Source organism: Callithrix jacchus, chromosome 14, assembly GCF_049354715.1.
Source record: "Callithrix jacchus isolate 240 chromosome 14, calJac240_pri, whole genome shotgun sequence".
Taxonomy (NCBI): Eukaryota; Metazoa; Chordata; class Mammalia; order Primates; family Cebidae; genus Callithrix; species Callithrix jacchus.
In genome coordinates this window covers 24,654,043-24,678,237 of record NC_133515.1, presented here as the reverse complement: position 1 = coordinate 24,678,237, position 24,195 = coordinate 24,654,043, and the positions used below count along the sequence as shown (strand labels likewise).

General features: G+C 49.0%; 1 protein-coding gene across 3 annotated transcripts in view; it reads left to right on the top strand.

Annotated features, from left to right (window-relative positions):
• Positions 1–24,195, top strand: part of PAX8 (paired box 8) — a 59,947-nt gene that overhangs the window by 23,411 nt on the left and 12,341 nt on the right. For 2 of the 3 annotated variants that reach the window (XM_035272008.3, XM_035272007.3), the window contains exons 3-9: positions 8,564–8,729; positions 10,851–11,048; positions 12,989–13,077; positions 13,469–13,591; positions 13,875–14,050; positions 18,702–18,822; positions 19,269–19,475. In XM_035272008.3, coding sequence (XP_035127899.1) covers positions 8,564–8,729; positions 10,851–11,048; positions 12,989–13,077; positions 13,469–13,591; positions 13,875–14,050; positions 18,702–18,822; positions 19,269–19,475 — 1,080 coding nt within the window. The remainder of the gene's footprint in view (positions 1–8,563; positions 8,730–10,850; positions 11,049–12,988; positions 13,078–13,468; positions 13,592–13,874; positions 14,051–18,701; positions 18,823–19,268; positions 19,476–24,195) is intronic. The other variant, XM_054244744.2, reaches the window with a different exon arrangement.

Here is a 24,195-nt window from a genome sequence, read left to right as displayed (position 1 = left end):
TATTAACCCAGTGAGGGAGGAGTCCGTGTAGATCATCTGCCATCATCCTCCGTAGAGTCTCTATGGCCAAGGTTAGAAGAAAAAGGCTTCTTGGCTCAGAATCCGAAGACTAGAGTCAGTGACAGTTTCCTTAGTGGTGTAAAATGACAGGAGTAGCACTAATTTCACAGAGGATTCCTGCAGAACACACTGCCACATTCAACCATAAAGCTGCTCATAACAGTGTGAACTTGGCAAGTGCTCACACAGTTAATGTTAACATTGAAGGTCTGATATACAAGCCAACAGGAAGACCTCTGCATTCATATCCTGACTCCTTCAGAAGCCAGGAAAACCTCTTTTTTTTTTTTTTTTGGACTCTAGACTATCCTCTTTAAATAACTCATTTCTATGAGTGTGTGTCTGTGGAAAACAGAATTCTGTTTAAGGCAAAGAAAGTGTGGGCTTCACTAAACTTGTTGATCTGCCTCCCCTTCCTCCCTCCCTCCCTCTATCCCTCTCTTTTCCCTCCCTCCCTCTATCCCTCTCTTTTCCCTCCCTCCCTCCCTCCCTCCCTCCCTCCCTCCCTCCCTCCCTCCCTCCCTCCCTCCCTCCCTCCCTCCCTTCCTTCCTTCCTTCCCTCCCTCCCTTCTTTCCTTTCTTCTTCACTTTCAATAACCAACTCAGTCATCATTTATTGGGTACCAGCTGTGCACCACACCAAGCATTACACCAGATATTAGGGTTTCAGAGATAAAGAAACAGTGTCATCCTCTAAGGGGCAAACAATCTATGCAGAAGGACCCAGTCAGTAAACAGATACTTATATTCTGCTTAATGAGATTATGGCATAGCTTATTTAAAAGAAAGGACCAAAGAGAACAGGCAGGGAAAGCCAGGGAAGACTTTCTATAGGAGGGAGCTTCCTGAACTAACTCCCTGGGCATGAGTAGAAATCAATCAGGAGAATGTGAGGAAAGGCACTTCAGGCATGGAGGATACAAGCAAGGACCCAGGAGAGGATTCAGATGCGGTGAAAGAAGAGCAAGCAATTCTGTGTTGTTAGAGCATCGGGTTCAAGGCTCAGACAGGTAAGAAATGAGGCTTGGGCCGGGCGCAGTGGCTCAAGCCTGTAATCCCAGCACTTTGGGAGGCCGAGGTGGGTGGATCACAAGATCAAGAGATCGAGACCATCCTGGTCAACATGGTGAAACCCTGTCTCTACTAAAAATACAAAAATTAGCTGGGCATGGTGGCGTGTGCCTGTAATCCCAGCTACTCGGGAGACTGAGGCAGGAGAATTGCCTGAACCCAGGAGGCAGAGGTTGCGGTGAGCCGAGATCGCGCCATTGCACTCCAGCCTGGGTAACAAGAGCGAAACTCTGTCTCAAAAAAAAAAAAAAAAGAAATGAGGCTTGAGCACTAGTCAGGGTCAGGCTCAAGAATAATAAGTCATTGCAGAAGACAATGGTGGGCATCATCTGCAAGATTTAGTAGCTTGGAGTTTGCCATGAAGAAAATGATGTCATGCCTTGCAAGAACTCTTAAATATGGGAGTGATGTGGCCAGACTAGGGTTTAGATGTGTTGCTCCCCGGCTGGGTAGCAAAGGGTCACTTGAGCAAGGTTGGACGTGGAGACCAATGAGTCCAAGTGAGTAGTTAACTCCTACTCGCCTTCCACTCATGTCATTTAGAGACATCTTCCTAAACAGCTTGAACTAATTCTCTCTTGCACCCTCACCCCATCATTTTTTTATCATGGCACCCTTTGTGTTCTTCTTAGCACTTACCCCAAGTAGTAATTATACATTTATTTGTGCACTTACTTTTTAAATACATACCCACCTTCAGCTCACCTCTCCCTAGACTGGAAGATCCATAAAGGTAGAAATCAATTCTGTATAATCAGTCCTATTAAAATGCTTGCTACACAGTAGGCATATAAACTGTATGTTGAATGAATAACTGAATAAATGGATGTTTGAATGCTGGGGACAGATAGGAAGGTATTGGTTAGGTAAATATTTAGGAGATAAAAAGTTGTCTTGGGGGTATTCCGTATGGGCGAATGGAAAACGCTAAAGGCTACTAGTTCATTCATGTGACCTATGTTTATTGAATGCCTAATATAATTTAATAAAAATCAAAATGAAAGAAGTCTTGCCCTCATGGAGCTTTCAATCTGGTGAGAGAAGACAGTCATTATTCATATATATATGCAAAAAATGTAAAATTAAAATTTGGACCTACAGATGCAATTAAATTTACCTAACACACCTCAGCAGTTCCCCTGAAATTCCTCCCTTGACGATGAGACTTTTTCTTTCTCTGATTTTCAACCAGATTCCAAATAGCAGTTATATTTGATGCTGCATTTTGATGACTGTCATTCAAGAAAGGTAAAGCATGTATGAGAACATCCAAACGGAGGCCTGAACCTACTCTGTAGGATAAAGCAAAGCCACCGAGGAAGTGACTCAGTGCCCACACATAGAGGATGAGCAGTAGTTAACTAGATAAAGGGGGAGACAAGAGCTCCAGGAGGAGGGAACAGCATTTGCAGGCAACCCAAGCCTGGGGACACACTGTTACTTCCAAGGTCATGCAGAAGGCCAATGATGGTGCAGCGCAGAGAGTGTGGTGGCAGGTGGCATGAGGCTGAGTGGAAGGGGCATGCCCTGAGCTTGCATGGCAGCTGGTGGTGTTATCAACCAAGACAACACTACAGGAGGAGCCTCCTTATCACCAAGAAGAGATCGCCAATAAAAACTGACAACCAAAGTTGGGGGGAGACCTGACTGGGGTTACCCACGTAAAGTTGGGGATGCCCACAATGCCATCAGGAGGTGGGTACTAGGTACCCGCCATCCTAGGTGTGGGATCACCAAGGATAGCCATGCAGAGGGAGAGAAGCACTGAGAACTGACAGAAGCCTGAAGGGAAAAAACAGAGGTCATGGAGCAAATGAGGGAAGAGAACCCCATTAAAGCAAAATGAAGGTATAAGGAATTAGGAGATGGCATTGTCACAAAAACCCCTTCAAGAGGGAGCGCATGGCACCCTCCACCCACTCACCATCCCTCCACGGCCACTCATCACCAAGCGCATGCTAAACAGGAGGCACAGAGCGGGCTGAGCACTGAATGTGAAGGGAAGAATGGGCTGCAAGTTGACTGCTTTTAGAGAAAGTTAGTTGAAAACAATAGGAAAGAAGAGCATCATGGTCAAGGGAAGAATTTTTTGTGTGTTTGATTTATTTTGAGATCAGGGACTGAAGAGACAACATGGATTAATTTAATTCCATTTGTAGCTTTAGGGGAAGGACCTGGTAGAAAAGAAGAGGCAAATAACATTTTTAATGGGAGGATCATTGATGGAGTAGCGTTCCAGAAAAGGTAGAAGGGTGAGAGATCAATGAGAAACACAAGCAGCGGCTTTGCCCAGCAGCTGTCTTTCTGCTCCAGTTTCCCTTAGGAAGACAAGTGTAAGGCACAGAGATACCAAGGGTCATGCAGCAAGTTGGAGAGTAATAGCAGATGCAGGGTGCTGCTTTCCAGCATGCAGCCCCTTTTACCCAGTCCAAGGGTCTCATATGTCCAGGTAAGCCATCACCTCATGGATACTGGCGTGATCTGGTGTGCAGACTTTGGACACTGGGATTCCATGGACCTGGGACACTTTCTTCAGGAGCAGTTGGAGGCACAGGCCCTGGTCTTTACTCCGGAAAGGCACCAAGCCAAGAGGATTAGCTGGGAGGTGGCACATGCAGATCACAGACCTGCAAGTGAGCATTCTGGAGAAGGGAACACCACCAAGCTGAGAACACCAGGGACCGATTCGCATGGGCAAGGCCTTTCCTTTGTGGAAGGGGAGTAGGTATGGAATGATTTGAAGGGCACCCAAAGCAGCCACTATGCCTCTCGCAAGAGCCCTGCCAAGGCTCAACTACCACCTTGACACTCTTTGGGACTAAAGCAAAAAACCCCAGGTAGTTAAAAGGAAATTTTTGCAGAGCAACACGTTGAGCCATTGCCACTTTAAGACTGGGCAGAGCGGCAAAAGACAAAGCAAAAGGATAAAAGGAAAAGTAGCGAAGCATGGGATTTGGGGGTCCCAGCATGCAGAGTTGTGGGAATCCGTGCAAAAACCATACCAATGTAAACCATTACCCCTTGTATATACTAAAACACTAACTATGCTAGACAAAGACAGGGCACCTGCCTTTGAGTAATTCATAAAGAAACCTAAATAGAGAAAGTTACTGCTCCATGTGTTCAGTGTGATGATAGGAATTTGTGCAAAGGACTATAGAGACATGGAAAAAGCATTTCCACATCTTAAGGGTTTAGATATTGGTGCATGTAACAACAATTTTGATCAATGAGTGTCTCTCCTTTTCTTCTCCCATCCCAACTAAGCTCTATAAAGGATGAAGAAATTACCAAAGTCCTAAGACCTCCCCAAATGGTCACTTTCCAAAAGGATACATTTCTGGACAGCAAGCTTCACCTAGAACTTTACTGAGCTCCAATCCCTTTGCTGTTAAGATAAGCCCTCTCTGGCCCCAGGAAAGCTTGCATTGCCTGTCTGAGTACTTTCCACTCAGGAACCTGCTTGCATCCGGCCAAGCAGTCTTGCCTTCCTCCCCCATACCCACCCCGCCGCCCCACTCACAATCCTCCAAACACGCAAAGAGCCTTTGCTTATGAGGCTTCAAACCTCTTCCTGGGTCATACCTTCCCCCTTTATCCCACTTCCCGCCCTTCCAGGAGGCTCCTACTCAGTTTTGGCTTCCGGCCTCAAAGCCCATCCTATCAGCAGCAGCATAAAAAGGTGGTCAGCACAGTGGGCACCAATCTTTCCCCACCCCAGTGCAGGAAGGAAGCCTGCACCCACCTCTGGGCGTTTGGTGGTGACTCACCCAGAAGAGTCCACTCCCCCACACCGGACACAGGAAAGACAAAAGTCCTTCCATTACAGGGAGTCAGCTCAAAACCTCAAACCATAGAGGCCATCTCCATCTGCAGCCAGGAGGCTCTTTCAAATTCTCTTTCTTGCCTGTCCTACAGCCACAGTAAATGTCTTTCAATTTCTTCAAAGCACCAAGACTTTATGCATGGATTTTTTTCTCCCTGTGGAAAATTCTTCACCTAGTTACCTCCTAGTTATTCTTCCTTGCAACTTACCTCTAACCACTTACAAGCTCCCTAAGCGTCGGGACTTATATCTTTCAAGAAAAGTCACCCTTAACATGATGATTCCCAATGTATCTTATCATATTGTCCAAAAGGTTCTAAGTTTCTTGAAGGCCAGGATTCTTGTCTTATTCAAGGTTGTATTCCCACTGCTTTGAACCTGAGTCATGATAGGCACTTGGTCAATGTCTTGAGTTGAAAAGAAATGGAAACTGTAATATACAAACCATCATTATTATTCTTAGAAGAAGGTTGGAGGAGTACGAAGACTTATTCTCTTATGTTTAATTTACCAGTCATCACCTGGCCTAAACTGGTGGTTTTCAAAGTGTGACCCTGGCCTTGCAACATTAACACTATGTAGAAATTTCTTAGAAACATAAATTCTTGGTTCAGTCCCAGACCTGCTGATTCAGAAACTCAGGGCACTTTGTTCAGTATTCTGTATTTTAATAACCCCCACTGGCGGTTTTAATAACCTCCAGTGATTCTGATGCACACTGAAGTTTGAGGAAACACTCCCTAGGTCTAGGGCCAAGCTTGGGTCATAACATTCAATCATGGGAATATTGAAAATTAGAAAAATTTTATATTTATAACAAGATTTGTTTATCTGAATAAACACTTCTCCGTCCTGATCCCCCTATCTTCTTATAATAGTTTAAGTTAGCAGCAGGCATACATTTTATTAAGCTCCAGTCAATGGATAAAAACACTAAAGTTGAAGAAAAAAAACCCTACTTTCTCAAATCATAAGACTGGAACAGGCAGAGTCAAGGAAGGACTCAGGCCCAAGGGTCTTTCTACAGTAACACAAAGTCATTCAGAAGCCAGTCAAATAAAATAAAGCACCAGAGACTTCACACTTTAGGGGCCAGAAATGTGAATACATCTTTCCCAGCACTACGATGCTGGCTGATAACGGTAAATGACTTCTCAAGGGGCTTCCTGAGGGTTTGGGTTTCTAAGGATGCCAATCAGTCCTTCAGGATAATTAAAGGCAATGGGTCATTCAGCTTACAGTATAGTTAACTTTTTATAAAAAACATAATATCCAATTCATGCAACCCCAAATTGGCTTTTAAAACCTGCTTCACATTTGTAAAGGTGAAGAACCCCCCCATCTGTAAGAAACCTCACTTCTATATATAGAGGTTCCAGAACAAACAAATAGGTTTGGGTGGATACAGCAGGGAAAGTTCTGGAAAATGAGGACAAAGCAGGACTGCTGAAGATCTTGTCTGTTTGGATGGCTGTCTGGTGCCCTCTTGTGTTCAGTATCAGGACCCAAAAGAGCTGGAAGGCAACAATGATGCAGTGAGGGGCAAATGGCTACAGCAATTCACAAATGGCACTCTAGCCAGAGAGGACCAGAGGAATGGGCTTAGCAGTGGGCAAAGGCCCCTCTGACCACCATGTGGGCTCTCCTGAAGCCCTTCCAAGCACTCTTCCAGCCCTAGTGGAAAAGCATTCACTAGAAAAACTTGCCTGGAGGGGCATAGGTGAAAGCTGTGCCCAAGCTCACCCGTTGCCTCCACTAGGAGGATGGATCATTGCATCCTTCCTGCTAGGTGTTTGGCCAGAGGGCTTCTCCTCATGACTTACTGCCCAGGGCAGAAAAGGCTTAGAACACCCTCAACCCTTTCATTAAAGGGAAATTGAGTGTTCTGCTGAAGACAGCTCAGGCCCCTGAGGAGACATTGCAAGGCAGTTCTCAATGTGCTAAGTCAGTGGGTGATAATGGGCACTGTGTGCCCAGCAAAGGCACTTCCCACCCTCTGCCATAAATAGTCTTTAAGTGGTTTACACAGAAGCTTGGGGTTGGCTCTTCCTTCTCACTTGCCCGCTCCCTGACTCCCAACCCCCAGGGCTCTACCCTCCCAGCCATATCACCAAATCCTGCCCCTGCTGTGAAAAGACCTTGGCATGTTCAGCACAAAACAGCAGAGCCAATGCCAAGCGTCCAGGGCAGCTTTGCTCCCCTCAAGGAGCAGCCCTGATCTAAGCCTTAAATTCTGATTGGATCCCAGCTCCTCCTCATATAAGCTGAGTTAGACAAGTCATATAAATCAGATCACTAAAACTCTCTGAACCCCAGTCTCCTCATGACAAAAATGGAAATCTCAGCCCTGAAATTAGCCCAATATGATTCTAGGGATGATAGAGTTGAATATGTTGGAAAATCTAACAGACAAGTATCCTCTTGCCTCTGAGCCTTTGCACATTCTGTTCCCATGGCCTGGAACCATTTTCTCCCCTCTCTCCCTCACTTGGCTAGTACCTGTTTATCTTCAGTCTCAGTTTAGACCCCCTCGGGAACCCTTCTGTGTTTCCTTGAGCCAAATCAATTTCCCCTTCAGTGGTTCCCATAACTCTCTGCATGTCACCAGTCCCAAAAGTGGTCACAAAGCATGTTAACTGGCTGTTTGCTGGTCTGGGACCTCACTGTGATAAACCCCATGAGGGAAGAGCAGAGATCATGTCTGCCTTATTCACCTTGGCATCTTCAGGGCCCTGTACAGTGCCTGGCACATAGTAGGCACTCAGTATATATGGATTTGCCAGGATGGATGGACTCAGAATGAAGCACAGGCTGAGGCCAAAGAGCAGGGGCTAAGTCAGGAAAGCAGCTAAGGGAATGTGCACACATATCCATGATGCGGACAGATTCCCACAATGGCCTGTAGCCCCCATGTCCGTCATGAAACCCAGTGCTATCTGTGCCTGTGAAGACCCTCTACCAGGTTCCTGGTGCTCTGGCCTGTTAGAGAAAGAAGGAACCTTCAGGGTCATTCAGGCCAGGATTCCACAGACAGAGCTTCGGTCTTCTCTGCCCAAGCTCTATCAGAGAGGTTCTGCTTTTGTTCTTTTGTATTTGTTTTTCTCAATGGGGTAGTGTTTTAAAATTTGGTTCTATGAGGAGAAGGTAAATGTGAAAATCACCTGTGCTTCATTTTACAAAAGGAAAGGAGACTCTGAGAAGAAAAGGAGTTTTCCCCAAGGTCAAATGGCTCAGTACTGGAGTGATAAGACCCCATATCCTCAACTCCTTACACACTTTTCAGAAAGAGGGAAGAAAGAGTGATTGTTGTAATTTGGATTAAAAGACTGAGTCTGCTGGAAGAGTCCCCAAGTGCAATGTGCTCCTGTGACACCATCCCATGGTGGGGGATGAGCATCACATACCATTTGTGCCAGCATCCTGGGGGCAAGAACTGGGGTGGGGGTCCAGAGGGACCCACAGGGCCTGGCCGTGGGATTTCATGGTCACAATCACACACACACACACACACACACACACACACACCTGCACCTGCACTCATAGCTAATGCTCACCCAAACTCCTGACTGGCCTTGACAACTGTCCCTGGGAATATTGTCTCCTTAGGCCATGGCGGGCTGAACCAGCTGGGAGGGGCCTTTGTGAATGGCAGACCTCTGCCGGAAGTGGTCCGCCAGCGCATTGTAGACCTGGCCCACCAGGGCGTGAGGCCCTGTGACATCTCTCGCCAGCTCCGTGTCAGCCATGGCTGTGTCAGCAAGATCCTGGGCAGGTAAGCACGAAATTCACCCCAGATTGCCCTCCCTGCAGACCTTGACTTCTCCAGCTGATCTCAAGACAGCAAGCCCATCTGTCCCCCCAGGGAATGGGGAATTTCTCCCAATGTCCAGCTTTGATCCTGAGACCTGAACAGTTATGGTGGTCCTTCTGGACCTCTGCACAGCCACTACTTTCCTACTATTTTCTTGCCCTTCCTTCTTTCTTTGTCCACTTACTCTTCTCTTAGGTTCTCCCTCTCCCTTCTCCTCAGCTCCATGTCTCATTCGCTAGAGGCTTCTCTCCTCCTGAGGCAGGAGAATCTTCCCCAAAGGTCCTCCTCCTACTGAGACCTAGGGAAATTGAGCCACTAGGGAGGGGACACATGGTCAGATGAGCTCCCAAGGTCTAACCCCTAAAAGAGAATCATGTGAGTTTGTGCTTCTCAAACCATAATCCCCCAAGACCCCAGATCAGTGCTTCATAGCCCTGGCAGCACATTCGAGTCACCTGGGGAAGCTGATTTTAAAAATAGCAATAGTGTTTATGTCCCAGCCGAGACCAAATAAATCAGAGCTTTAGGGGAATAGGCCCAAGTTTTGGTATATAACTCCCTCGTCCATCTGTGCCTAGTAAGTGACTCTAATTCTCTGCAGCCAGGGTTGAGAACCACTGACCCAAAGGTTCAGGAGAGACCAGGAGCAGCAAAGGCCTGCTTCTGAGCTGACGCAGCCACAGATTCCAGTCTGCAAAGCCACTTCCCCCAGAAACATCTCTGTGTCAGAGCTTTCAGTCAGCTCTGTGTACGTGTGCCTGTCCCCCTGCTCTGACCCTTATGTGGGTTTAGGAGGAGCCCTGGCTGGGCAAGGGAAAGGGGCCTCGACTGTTCTTTGAACTGTGAAAAGCCCTGGCTCCCCACCTGAAATAAGGGAAGGTGTGATCCTTTGCTGGGTCTGGAAGAGGGGACTTCTGTGAAGGACTGTGGTGTCCCACAGGGATGAGCCCTGGATGGAAGTAACAGATGAATGCAGTTTTAAAGAGCCAGATTCTTTTTCAAGCAGATGAGACCAGAGAGTTTCTACAACAAGGAGAGGAGGAGAAGATATCCTGACCCAGGCCAATGATCTGCCAAACCAACTAGTTGGAGGGTAGAGGGAGGGAAAGGGTGGACACCCTGGAAGAGGAGGCTCAGCTTAACAAGCCAGACCTGGCTGGGGATCCAAGCAAGGTCAGGATTCCAGAGTCCATGAGGAGTAGCTTCAACTTGAACCTGCTAAAACCTGATAGAAAATCAGCGACCAGCGGGGTGAGGGGTATGGCTCAGGTTTGGACAGGCAGGGAGCGAAGGTGAACCAGCAAGATAGAGCAGTGACCTCAGCTAGCTTCCTAGGTGGCCAAAGAAAATAGTCATTGGCTGGACGCTGTGGCTCATGCCTGTAATCCCATCACTTTGGGAGGCCGAGGCAGGCAGATCACTTGAGGTTAGGAGTTCAAGACCAGCCTGGTCAACTCAGTAAAACCTGTCCCTACTAAAATTATAAAAATTAGCTGGGTGTGATGGCAGGCACCTGTAATCCCAGCTACTCAGGGGGTCGAGGCAGGAGAATTGCTTGAACCCAGGAGGTGGAGTTTGCAGTGAGCCAAGATTGTGCCATTGCACTTCAGCCTGGGTGACAGAGTGAAACATTGTCTCAAAAAAATAAAACAAAAACAAACAAACAAACAAACAAACAAACAGTCAGTCATGTTTTAGTCAAGAGAAGCTGGATAGAGAAAACTGTACTGTGCCCCTGTCATTCACACATCATGCACACCAAGATTTCCTTTCTTAGAAAGGAAATCTTTTGTGACCCATATGATGGCTGTTGCAGGTGCTAGGACACAAGAGACTGGCCAGAGGGAAGGGAGAGAGAGCAGCCAGGGTCAGGCCTTTAGCACATGGTGCTGGTTTGGCAGTAGCATGCAGGGAAACAGATAGTTCCATGCACATCAAGCATTTGAGGCCAGCCTTGGGGGCACGTTTCAGTCTCATACCCCTCCCCAGAAGCTTCAGAGAGGAGGGAGGCTCTAGCTAAGTCCCTGTCTAAAGACTTCACCTGCTTATTGGGTAATTCTTCGGGGTTCTCTATTGGAGTAGGTACTACGAGACTGGGAGCATCCGGCCTGGAGTGATAGGCGGCTCCAAGCCCAAGGTGGCCACTCCCAAGGTGGTGGAAAAGATTGGGGACTACAAACGTCAGAACCCTACCATGTTTGCCTGGGAGATCCGAGACCGGCTCCTGGCTGAGGGCGTCTGTGACAATGACACTGTGCCCAGTGTCAGCTCCATTAACAGGTGAGAGAGAAAGCAGCATCTGGTGTCAGGCTGGGGTCCCTGGGCTTTGGGGAAATCAGGAAAGAGACCACAAGAGCCTGGCTTAGGTGGAGCAGAGGCTGGGAAGGGGCCTGATACTGAAGAATCAGGCAGGGAGCACACCAGGCTCGGGGCAGGTACCACACCTACCTGTCTCTTTCCTTGCCTCATGCTATGAAGCACCCACTGCCTTGTCCCCAGCCAGTGTGCTATGCACAGTTTCCTTCCTCAAACACCACATCCTCTTTCATTCAATAAAAGAATTGTCTTGAATGGATCCTTTTCTAAGCCACTAGACCCCTAACCCTGCCTGCATTAAAGCATTCACTCATTTGTTTATTCCTTCAATGATTCACTCACTACCTCAAACAACCATTTACTTACTCACTTACTTTTCATTAATTGATTCACATGTAATTTACTCATTCATTTTGTGCTAAGCCCTAGGGACACACAAAATCCATCTTTGTGGAGCTTACAGTCTAATGTGAACACAGATATTAATCAAGTATCTACCCAATATTGTAAAAATGCAGTTCTAAGTCCTGCTAGGAAAAGGAACATGAGGGTATGCAAGCTAGCATAGGATTATTTTGTTTATGAAGATCAGGAAAGTCTTCCCCTGAGTAAGAAACAGTGAATAAGAGAAGTAGGTGAAAAGAGCTCAGACAGCACAGCAAAGGCCCTGTGGCTAATAGGATCAAAAGAAAACCAGTAGATAGTCTGGGTACAGTGATTCACGCCTATAATCCCAGCACTTTGGGAGGCCAAGGCGTGAATCACCTGAGGTCAGGAGTTCGAGACCAGCCTGGCCAGCAGGGTGAAACCCCATCTCTACTAAAAATACAAAAATTAGCTGGGCGTGGTGGCAGGCACCTGTAATCCCAGCTACTTGGTAGGCTAAGGCAGGAGAATCACTTGAACCTGGGAGGCAGAGGTTGTGGTGAGCTGAGACCACGCCACTACACTCCAGCCTGGGTGACAAGAGTGAAGAAAGAGAAAGAAAAAAGAGAAAAGAAAAGAAAAGGAAGGGAAGAAAGGAAGGAAGGAGAAAAGAAGAAAGGAAGAAAGAGAAAGAAGAAAGAAAGAAAAAGAAAGAAAGAAAGAAAGAAAGAAAGAAAGAGAGAGAGAGAAAGAAAGAAAGAAAAAGAAAGAAAGAAAGAAGGAAAGAGAGAGAAGGAAAGAAAGAAAGGAAGGAGGAAGGGAGGGAGGGAGAGGGAGGGAGGGAAAGAAGGAAGGAGGGAAGGAAGGAAGGAAAGAAGGAAGGAAGGAAGGAAGGAAGGAAGGAAGGAAGGAAGGAAGGAAGGAAGGAAGGAAAAAAAAACCAGTAAAGAGCAGGGGAGCATGAGGCAGGCTGAAATTGAAGATGTCAGTGGAGGTGGACTTTCAGAGGCTGGGGCTGCGTTATACTTCTTGCCTTTGGCCATAAAGCAGTGGGAAGCTCTTGGCAGATCTTAAGCAGCTGGCCAACTTGCATTTCAGAAAGTCCACTCTGACTGCAGTAGGGAGAATCATTTAGAAAGGGTCAAGAGGGGATGGGGGTGGGCCAGTGAGTGACCCTGGAAGGCTGGTGATGGCATGCACTAAGGTGCTGATGGAGAGATGCAGAGAGGGGTCAGCATTGACGAGGTTCACAAGGTCAAACCACAGAACTCGATGATGGGTTTGATAGGAAAGTCGAGGAGGCAGATGTTAAGCCCCATCTGTACTTTGGCCTTGAGTGACTGATGGTACCAATCATGAAATGCGAACAACTGGGGAGGACAGGCCTGCAGAGTAAGGTCACAGGCTCAACAGTGGACAGTTGAGTTTCGGGTGCCTTTGAGATACCCAAGAGGGGTGTTAAAAAGGCTACTGGGTCTGGGGCAGCCATGCGTTCTCTTTCCCCTTCTCTCTCATGGCCTTTCTTCTCTTCATCACAGAATCATCCGGACCAAAGTGCAGCAACCATTCAACCTCCCTATGGACAGCTGCGTGGCCACCAAGTCCCTGAGCCCCGGACACACACTGAGTGAGTGCTGAGGGACCTGGATGCACACACATCCCCCTGTACACCTCCCCTTTGGCATACCCACATATACATAGAGCACACACAGACACACCCACACAGACACAGCTGTGCACAATACTACTCACAAACCAGTGTGTGGACTGAGCTGTGCCATTGCAACAAAGCCTGGCCTGTTCCCAGGGCAGATTCACTGAACTATGGAGAGATGCAAACACTTGAGACAGCTCTGAGGCCAAGAACCCCTCCCGCCAGCAGGCTCCCTGGAGGAAGGACCTGAGCCCCTCCAGGACTTAGTCCATGGCTCGGTTTGCTGCCGCCTCCACAGCGGCAGCAGGGACTGTGAGGGGTGTCACTTCTACCCCCTGACCCTCTCCCTCTCCCTGCACTCCAGTCCCCAGCTCGGCTGTAACTCCCCCGGAGTCACCCCAGTCGGATTCCCTGGGCTCCACCTACTCCATCAATGGGCTCCTAGGCATCGCTCAGCCTGGTGGTGACAAGAGGAAAATGGATGACAGTGAGTGCTGGGGGACAGGATGGCAGTTGGGGGTGCATGAGGGCAGTTTGGTCAGGCTTTGATGGGGACAGAAGTCCTTCCACTTATGACATGCGACTTTGTAGGGGCTCTGCATGTGACTGTCACTTGTCCTGTCACTCAGCTGACCAAGGCTCCTGGACCCAGGTGGCTGGCCTTTTTTCTTCCTCCACAGTGGGTCAGCTTGGAGTCAGTGCTCTGCTTTGGGCTAGGAGATGAGTAGATAGGTCTGCTAAAAGCTTTCTTCCTGCCCCGGGGGTACCAGGTGACCAGGATAGCTGCCGGCTGAGCATTGACTCACAGAGCAGCAGCAGTGGACCCCGAAAGCACCTCCGCACGGACGCCTTCAACCAGCACCACCTCGAGCCGCTCGAGTGCCCATTTGAGCGGCAGCACTACCCGGAGGCCTATGCCTCCCCCAGCCACGCCAAAGGCGAGCAGGTGAGAAGCTGGTTCCTGGGAGGTGAGCAGGGTGGGCAGGAACTGGAGCAAGGTGTGCTCTCCAAATAAGCCTGCACTCTGCCACCAAAGCAGCTGGAAGCTGCATCCATGGGCTCAGGGCACATGCCTCATGCAACTCCAAGCCTGACACTTGCTTTGTTTCACCAGATGCCCTGGTATCTTCCTCTCTTTCTAACCCTCATGATTTCCTTCACCCTAACTTTTGAGCCTGGACCTTTCAGGGAGGGCAGCACAGCTTGATGATGCCATTTCTTGCCATCAGCATCTTCCCTAGACCTCAACGTCGGCTTCCACAACTCTGAAGCAGCAGCACAAAGCCTCCACACAATGACCTCATCCACCTTCCTAGCCCCACCTTTGGCCACTCACCCTGCACACCCCATGCTCTTGCATTACTCTGGCCCCGAGCAGGCCGCCTTCACTCACACCTCTCTGCCCTCGCACGCCATGTGCCCTCCGCACAGAATGCCTTTCCTCCCACTTCTCTGCATGGAAAAATACTACTGGCCTTTATGACTCAGCTCAAATATCACCCTCTCTGTGAGTTCTCCCCTGCCCCTCCGACATGAATCATCTCTCCTGCCTCTTGCACTTCTGCATGTCCCACATGCCACTCTCAGTAGCCTCTCACAGTGTCACTTAATAATCTAGCAGACAGAGAGGTATAAAGACACACAGACTCCTTAAGGACAGGGAAGCCTCACGAAACATGAAAAGTCGTTTTTATTCCCAGCACCTACCATTGTGCCCCTCCTAAATAACAGACAGTAATGGTACAGTGAATGAATGAACAAATGAATGAGTTGAGAAATCCAGAACAATAAATCACAAGCTACAGGGAATTTTTCTTGCTAGTGCTCAGGACAGGTGAAATGAATCATAACAGGTTGGCTTCTGTGAAAAGCTGACAGAGATGTGAGAGGTCCCACCCCAAAGGCCAAAAAAGACTCCAGCTCTGGCAGAATCATCAAGCTCTCAGCCCCCGGTTGTCACATCTTCTCCCCTTAACCCCACCAAGTCAACCAGCTGAGGAGTGTCTTCAGGGTGGTGTCTGTTGCCCCTCTTTGCCCATGCCGTCATTTGCTGCAGGAGTGAGGCAAGCCCATATGCCTTTAAGAACGGTTAGGACAATGGAGATGATGCCAATAACCAGCCCAACCACTTCCAATGACTGTCTGGGCTGCTGGCCCTGTGCCAGCACTTTCAGCTGTGCAGGTAATCTGCATCAGCGATTTTATCAGCTTTGACTGTGGCAACCACGAGGGTGCAGAAAAAGCTGGCCATCAGCAGCCATGGGGAGAGAGGCTGGGTGCTCACCCACCAGTCAGTACACAGCTCCAGGAAGGAAAGGGGGCTGCAGTGGGGGGCCTGCAGGAAGCTCGCTCTGTGAGAGCAAGATTGCAAAACTCAGTGTGCAGGCACCAGCGCCCAGTGAAAGTAAAGAAACCCTGCTGATGAGACTCTGGATACCCACTGAGTCCCAGAGCCATGTCCTGGCTCCAACCCTAAGCCCTCCAAAGGACCCTGCTTGGCTACAGAACACCCCCATGCCGTGCTGGCATATAAACATGGGGATCCTGGAATGAGAGAGTCTTTGAGCTTGCAGGAAACTCTGTGACCACCCAGTCCAGTTTTGTGGAGATCATCCAAGGCCAGGGAAGACAAGGACAGCTTGGGGAAGCAGAAGGTTTTGGAGCTTAGGCCTGCCAACCCTTGTTTCATTCAGACTAGTTCACTGTCACCTGCTTCAGATATGGTGTGTCTATGTAAGGTCTTATTTGAAGACTGAAAAAAAAAGCATTTGAAAACCATTGAACTTCTCCAACTACTCATCTTTCAGATGAGGAGACTGAGGTCCAGCAGAGTCCATAAATTATTCACTACCCCTCAGTCAATCGTGACTCATTCATTTACCTGGAGGGTGGTAAAGGGCAGGGAGAACCAGCGGGTGCAAAGGCCCCTCATGTCCTGCCTGGCCTTTGCTTTTCCCACCTCTAGTGACTGACTGTGCTGCCAAACACTCTGTGCTCTCTCACCTGGGCACGGGAAGACCCTCTGTCTTGGGGAGCCAAGAAAGAAGCAGAAGTATTCACACCTGACCTTAGGACAGGTTGTAACATAGCCATCTTTTCTGTAAAATCAATAAGTGGGGGACTGGGCATGGTGGCTCACACCTGTAGTCCCAGCACTTTGGAAGGCCAAGGTGGGACCTGAGGTCAGGAGTTCAAGATGAGCCTGGCCAAGATGGCAAAATCTCTACTAAAAATACAAAAGTTAGCCAGCCCTGGTGGCATGCACCTGTAATCCCAGCTACTCGGGAGGCTGAGGCAGGAGAATCACTTGAAACTGGGAGGCAGAGGTTGCAATGAGCTGAGATTGTGCCACTACACTCCAGCCTGGGTGACAGAGCAAGACTCCATCTAAAAAAAATAGCTAGAAGTCCATACAGCTCTGTTTCCCTATTTTACAAATATATTTTAAAAATCAACAGAATACGAATATCAGTTTATTGACAGAAATCAAGAATTTGGTCTGACTCTTCACATGACTCTGAAATAGTATCTATGATAACTCTCACTGGGCATCTGTTGTCACCAAGTATTCAGTGCTAAGCACTTTATATAAGTATATAAAATGTCATGTAATGCCTACATCAGCCTCATAGAGTCTGTGATACCTATACACGTGAAAAAATTAAGCTTCAGAGCAGTCAAGAAGGCTAAAGCTATTTGGCAGGTCATTGCAGAACCAGGGCTCAGACTCGCTGAAGTTCTGAAGCACTGTGCTGCTCTGCCCTGATTCAAGTTCAATTCCCGTTAAAAAGCCCAATAACCCCTGGGATTTTTCAGCCATGGAATTCAAAATCACCAAAGGGTTTGACTATATAGGTTTTTCTTTTTCTTTTTTCACTAAGTTACTTGGATTTTGAAATAGCTGTAGGATTCCATAAAGCATTTTAAACTCTTCTTACACTCTAGAAATTAGGTATTTTGTTCAATTTCATTAAGCCAAGCCCTGGCCGGGTACAGTGGCTCACACCTGTAAACCCAGCACTTTGGGAGGCTGAGGTGGGTGGATCACAAGGTCAGGAGTTCAAGACCAGCCTGGCCAACATGTTTAAACCCCATATCTAATAAAGATACAAAAAATTAGCCAGGCGTGGTGGCCCATGCTTGTAATCCCAGCTAATCGGGAGGCTGAGGCAGGAAAATCGCTTGAACTAGGTAGGCGGAGGTTGCAGTAAGCTGAGATTGCACCATTGCACTTTAGCTTGGGCAACAAGAGTGAAACTTTGTCTCAAAAAAAAAGTGAGGCCCTAAGCAACTCCACCCTGCCTCTAAATGGGCCCCCTCGGAAGGCATGGAACCAGAACACCATTTAGTCAGTAATTGCTGCTATGTGCTAATGGTGCCCTGGTGGCCTCCAGAACTGTAGCTTCCAAAAGTGCCCAGCATGCAACCGGAAAATGCTGTGGATCTTTGCAGAACCCAGCTCCATGGAAATCACTGAAAACAATTGCTTTTAGTGGCACTATTATGTAACCACTGAGCATTCCCTGATTTCAGCTTTGCACATCTCACGTAGCGGGTATGTGACGTGCATGATGGTATGTGGAAAATGAGTGTGTTCTTTTTTCTGCGCTATCTCCTTCCCTGGTGGGAGGAGGCCATGGTGAGGATGAGGTACACTTGCCTTTAGCTAAACAAGTCTTTTTTGGAAGGAGTACCTAAGGCCATAGCTGTGCTCCTGGCAAGGGAAGGCCAGGAGGCATCTGAAATGAGGTTTTAGGTACTTGATAAAGAGCATTTCCATCAAAAACAACTCTAAATATCATTTTCAAGCTGAACTTTTATTTGTTTGGATGTGGAGAGAGAAAAGAAGAAATCCACATGATGGGTAAAGCACCTGGGTCCACAGCCAAAATCCTGGGTTTAGTCCCAATTTCATTACACAAAACTGGGCCATGTACCTCTCTGAGCTCCAGGCTCCACATATAAAAACAGACATAGTATTACTTGCCCATGTCACAGGACTGCTGGGGGACTCCACCAGGACAACAGAGGCAAAGCTCTGATGTAAACTCTTTGCAATTATAAGAAGAGGTCCTTATGTCACCCAGTTTAGGACAGTGGTTTAGAGTAGAGGCATTCAGATCCCTCGAGTCCGACTCCTGTCTTTGCCCCATATGGAAGTGGGACAAGTTTCTTAAACCTCTGTGCCTGGGTTCCCTATGTGGGGAAGAATAAATTAACAGATGGAAGCACCCTGAACAGTCCAGTCAGAGACTGCTCCGGTCCTTGGCACCATCCTGTACTCTGTGGGTTTCAACAGTGTGGTGAAACAAGGAAGGAGACCAGCCATCCAGCCAGAGTATGATCCTCTGGCAGAGACCCTCTATCCCACGCCTGGACACCCATGCCACCTGCTGGCCTTGAAGCCCAGGGATGCGGGAGGACAATGAGGACAAACGAAATGTGCTGAGTGGAGCTGATAACGTAAAGGAAGAAGGGAATGATAAGGAAATGTCCTGGGGAGATGAGGGTGGTCAAGTGGTAAGACAGTCTGAGGGTCTGCAGGAAGGCCAGCTTGTCAGATTATCTCTGTGCGCTGACTTCTCTTTGCTCCCCAGGGCCTCTACCCACTGCCCTTGCTCAACAGCACCCTGGATGATGGGAAGGCCACCCTGACCCCTTCCAACACGCCCTTGGGGCGCAACCTCTCGACTCACCAGACCTACCCCGTGGTGGCAGGTATGACGCCCGGAGTCTCCCTGGCCAGGTGGAGGGCGGGAGACGGTAGAGCTTGGCTGGCTGGCAGGTGAAAGGCATGTGGGGCCTGGCCTGGAGAGGAGAGGTGGGCTGTGCTGGCTGGGTCTCAAGGTGGTTCAAGGGGTTGTGCTTCCAGCCCTAGGCCTCTCCGGGGTCTCCACACTCCCTCCTGTGGGAGAGGCGGGTACACACACTCCTTCCCAGTCTCCCCATTTCACAGTAGAAGCACAGCAGGGAGGTCGAGCTTCTCTCTTCCCTCCTCACCACCCCTCATGGGCCCTGGCTCCCCAGCCCAGACTCTGACAGCAGCTGGGCCTGCCTGCCCGGTGCCCCGCCTGCACCCTCCACATCTCATGGCTTGGTTTGTGCATGTTCCCACCCCGTCATCTCACACCCCTCTCTCCTTGTTGTCTCCCTCCCTCCGGCAGATCCTCATTCACCCTTCGCCATAAAGCAGGAAACCCCCGAGGTGTCCAGTTCTAGCTCCACCCCTTCCTCTTTATCTAGCTCCGCATTTTTGGATCTGCAGCAAGTCGGCTCCGGGGTCCCAGCCGGTGCCTCGGTCCCGCCCTTCAATGCCTTTCCCCATGCTGCCTCCGTGTACGGGCAGTTCACGGGCCAGGCCCTCCTCTCAGGTACGACAGGGAGGTCCCGGGGTCATGCAGGCATTGCGGTGGGTGGGAGGAGGGTCCTCAGGGCCGACCGCCAGCCCCCTCTCTGGCCCCGATCATGTCCACCACCACCCTATTCCCTAATTACTCCACAACTTTTGGAGATGCCAACGTGAGGTTCTCCGTGACTGCGAAGACATACTCGGAAGGGGTGGATGCTCTGGGGGTGCCAGGAAGTGGGATACACCACCCCAAAACCCCACGGAAGAGCAGGGACCCTAAGGCCGGGAGCCAGGTGCTGTAACACAGGGACACTTGGTCTTGGTAAATACATAAATAAATGGAAGGAAAAATGAACATTTTGGAGGGAAAAAGGCTTTGGCTTTGGAGCCAGTTTCTGGATCAAATTTCTAAAAAGGCCAAGGGTCAGTCCCAGCTGTGTTTCTACAATGTAACTATCTTCTTATCTAGCTTAACAGTGTCACCGGGATGACAGTCAGACATCTGTTAAATAGGATCAATTCAGTGATTCTGCAACTTGGGAGTGGAGGGGTGGCAGACTTCCCACCAGGAACCTCAACTGCCTCAAAATATTTAAAGCTGGAAGCACCGGCTGGGCGTGGGGGTTCATGCCTGTAATCCCAGAACTTTGGGAGGCTGAGGCAGGTGAATCACGCGGTCAAGAGTTCAAGACCAGCCTGGCCAAGACAGTGAAGCCCCGTCTCTACTAAAATACAAAAAGTTATCAGGGTGTGGTCGCAGGCAACAGTAATACCAGCTACTGGGGAGGCTGAGGCAGGAAAATTGCTTGAACCCAGGAGGCAAAGGTTGTGATGAGCCAAGGTCACACCATTGCACTCCAGCCTAGGTAACAGAGCAAGACTCCACCTCAAAAAATAAAAACATACAAATAAATAAAGCTGGAAGCACCTGAGGGAGTCTCTAGAGGAAACCTCTTATGCTGAGGAGGAAACCAGCCCAGGGAGGAAAAGGTCCCTGCCAAGGCCTCTGGGGGGAAGCACCATGTGCAGTTGGCCGAGGCCTGGGCCTGCACTCCATAAGTCAGACCTCAGGGGAGCTGAGACCCCCTGGCAGAAGGACCTTTGCTCATCCAGCCAGGGCCTGAGGAATGGCTGAGAGTCAAGTGCTTGGCTTGGGCTAGAGAGGGCCTGAGATGCAGTGAAAGTGGGAAGTAGGGACCCATATGGTCTTCAGATACCTCAAGGGCTTCCACAGGGATAGAACTATTTTATTTGTGGGCCCAGTGGGGGCCCAGGACCAAGGGAGAAAGCTGGCTAGCTCTCAGTTCAGCTTTGGAGGAATCTCTTTAATATTGGCATTGTCTCCAAGGAGTGTGGTTATTTAGTGACAGAGTAAATGCCTCCTTACCTCCCACAACCCCTTGCCCCAACAACCTTGAGATGCTGCAGCAGAGACCAGTGTGGGGGTGGGGTGTAGGAGACCTGTCACAGAGGCAGCCCAGAGTCAGTCTATCTGGACCAGTGGTTTCAAACCTGGGCCTCTCAATGATCTCTTGAAATGAAGCCTTTTACAGAAGCCACGTATCCCCACCAGACCCCTGAAGAATTCTCTTTTTGAAGGGGACCCCTGCCCCTAGAAGGCCTTTGAACTTGAAAACCACTGCTCCAGAAGAGCAAGACCTCTGCCAGCCCAGAGAAACCACAGGATCATGTGATACAAGTCCATGGACCCTTTTTTTGTAACTGGCTCTACATTTTCTGTCTGGCTGGCCCCTGGGTTGTTTTTTTCTTTTCTTTCCTCTGTGCATCCCTGCACCTAATGTGAGCAGTTTCCTTAGAAGAGAGCTGGAAACCTAGTATGCAGGCAGAGAGATGGTGTTTAAGGGTCTAAAGCAAGGAAGAAAATGGTGACTCAGAGTTCAGGAATTCAAGAGGGTGAAGTCAGCAGAGATGGGTCATTTGTTTTGACCAAAGTGATTAAAGGAGAAAAATCTGTGAGCTGAGTAAAATTATGTCAGCCAGAAAATGGGAATGGGGGAGGGAAGGGGAAAAAGAGGGAAGGGGAGGGGAGGGGAGGAGGTGAGCAGAAGAGGTTCACATCAGCTACAGGGAGATACACAAGCCTGGATGTCTCCTGAGAATGGTGGGCCAGGGCTCGGGATGGTTGTGGAGCAGGCAGGGGGTGAGGGTGTGGTGGTACCCATGATGATGGGGAGCAGTTGCTGTGCAAGTCACAGAGAGGCTTGGCAGGGCCAGCTGAAGGAGAGGGAAGGATGTAGGGCAGCTGGAAGGAAGTGGATAGAAGCAGAGTGCAGACATAGGCTGTTGTCTAAAGTGTAATTGGAACAGCCCAGGGCAAACTCCCTGCTCCCAAAGCCCTCACACTTTGTCCCTCCCTGTCATCCTGTTAGCGCTATAAGCATCCCCTGTCAACATGCAGTCAATCAGAGGTGATGCTTCCAACTACTGTCAGCTGTTAATGTAGTAGCCATACCCACTCTCCAGGCCAACTGCTGGACTGAGAGGTCACCCAGTCCATGGGACAGAGCAGCTGGGAGCAGACACCTGGTGGTCATTGAGGCAGCAGGCAGCCAAATCTGCAGCACCAGCATATCCATCAGGCAGGTGGCCCTCAATCCAGGCCCAGATGATGCTGAAGTGCGTATGTGAGCACTTCAAAGCTTGCCGGCTGGTCACAGAGCCCACTAGCCCAAGGATTGAGAATTCAACACAGAGACAGCAGCTCTGAAAAGAGTGAGGAGTGCTAGGCTTGTAGGAACTGGGATCCAGGCAGATGGGCAAGAGTAGGAAGCAAGTCAGAAAGTGGATCAGGCACGAGCCAGGGGGATGGCTGGTGCCCATGCTGAGCTCAGGGTGTTGGCCTGGAGCTGCTTACAGACTGTCCACCTGAGGCCTCTGGTAAAGACTGGACCTCAATATCTAATATGTGGCTCAGCCATGGCGGAAGGACTGGGAGGACATGACGGGGTGGGAGAAGGTAGGAAGGGAATGGTTCCAAGAGCACAGGAGGCTGAAGACCTACTCAAGGAAAGAAGAGGTGAATTTGAAAGAAAGAGAAGGAGGTAATCCCAGTACTTTTGGAGGCCAAGTTGGGTGAATCATTTGAGGTCAGGAGTTCAAGACCAGCCTGACCAACATGAAGAAACCTCATGTCTACTAAAAATACAGAATTAGTTGGGTGTGGTGGCGCATGCCTGTAATCCCAGGTACTCGGGAGATGGAGGCAGGAGAATTGCTTGAACCCGGGAGGTGGAGGTTGTGGTGAGCTAAGATTGCTCCATTGCACTCTAGCCTGGGCAACAAGAGTGAAACTCCATCTCAAAAGAAAGAAAAAAGGAAAAAGAAAGAAAGAGAGAAAGGGAGAAAGGGAGGGACGAAGGAAGGCAGGCAAGCAGAGGCCACAATATTCCTAGGTAACACTGCAGACCAGGGGAGAGGAGGGAGGACCCAGTAAATTTTCGTCCCATAATCAACTCAATTTTAACCTGTGTGAACCTTCCACACCCTCTGAGTGACTCCCAAGGACCCTCGCTGCCATCTCCTGCAACTCCTTTACCTGCTTCACAGTTTCTCTCTGAGGCACTTCTTTCGGTCCCGTGGCTCTGACACTGTGGTGTCCAGAGTGACTATCCTTCTGGGTCTCAGCTTGTTCCCAGTCAGCCAAGAAAGAGGAAGTAGCAGCGTTTGGGGAATAGCAAGACTGCCACTATCATTGCTGCTAGTTCCCTTTAGAAACCGCAGTCTGGAGTCCTGACACACTGGCCAAGACAGCAATGTTGAGGCCATCCTGGTCCCAGCTGCTCTGGGACTGACTCCAGCTCAACTCAAAGGAAAGCTTTGAGTCAGGTTTTATCATCAAAGAGTCCATTCCCCTCCTCCATCCTTTTGTACAAAATTATATTTAGTACTGCCAAAGAGATTTCTGGATTGCCATAAATTCTCCTTGCTATCAGAACAAGATAAGGAATTGAAAAGGGGTTACATGGAGGGCAGACTTCAAAGGGGGTGAATAAAATAGTCTGAAATCACCTCTACCCTTTGAATTCCTCCAGGCAATAGCTTTCTGATCCTGGTCTCTACCAATACTTAGAATATTTACCAATATTTCCAGGGGTGGGGGCAGCTAGCGTTTTCTTAGAGAACCCCACTCCATAACCAGTCAACATGGGCCTGTGCTTTATGTCAACTTCTTAAAACTAGGACCACATTGGAAGGATACCTGGGTGTAGAGGAGATGGAATTCACAGCAAGGATAATTTTATGATGAAGAGACTTAAAAACAGAGAAGTAGATAAGTGGGCACGGTTAGGCCATATTGGAATGTTTCCACGTCATGGCTTCTGTGGTTTTGTTTCTAAGAAGGCTTGCAAGGCTCTTGGCTTTTTGGAAGAAACTGTGCATTTAAGCAATTGGAGCAAAGAATTTTGTAGGGCTGTTGGGAGAGTTTATGGTCCCACAGTCTGGGTGAGAGCCATCCTGAAGAAAGTCTTACCAGTCTTTCCAGGAAGACCAGCTTTCGTGGGAGGAAGCCTCAGGCGTCTGTTCTGATGTTTGATTCAGAAACCTCTACCTCACTGGGAAGACAATAGGTGACTGAGGGGAGATGAAGATTAAAATCTTAGAATACAAGGGAGTAAGACTGATGAATTCCATTTGTAAGAGCAACTTGGGGGCTAGTTCTCATGTGATGGAGCCTCATGGGGGCACCTTGGACCACATTCAGCTGTGTTGTAAGGAAGAAT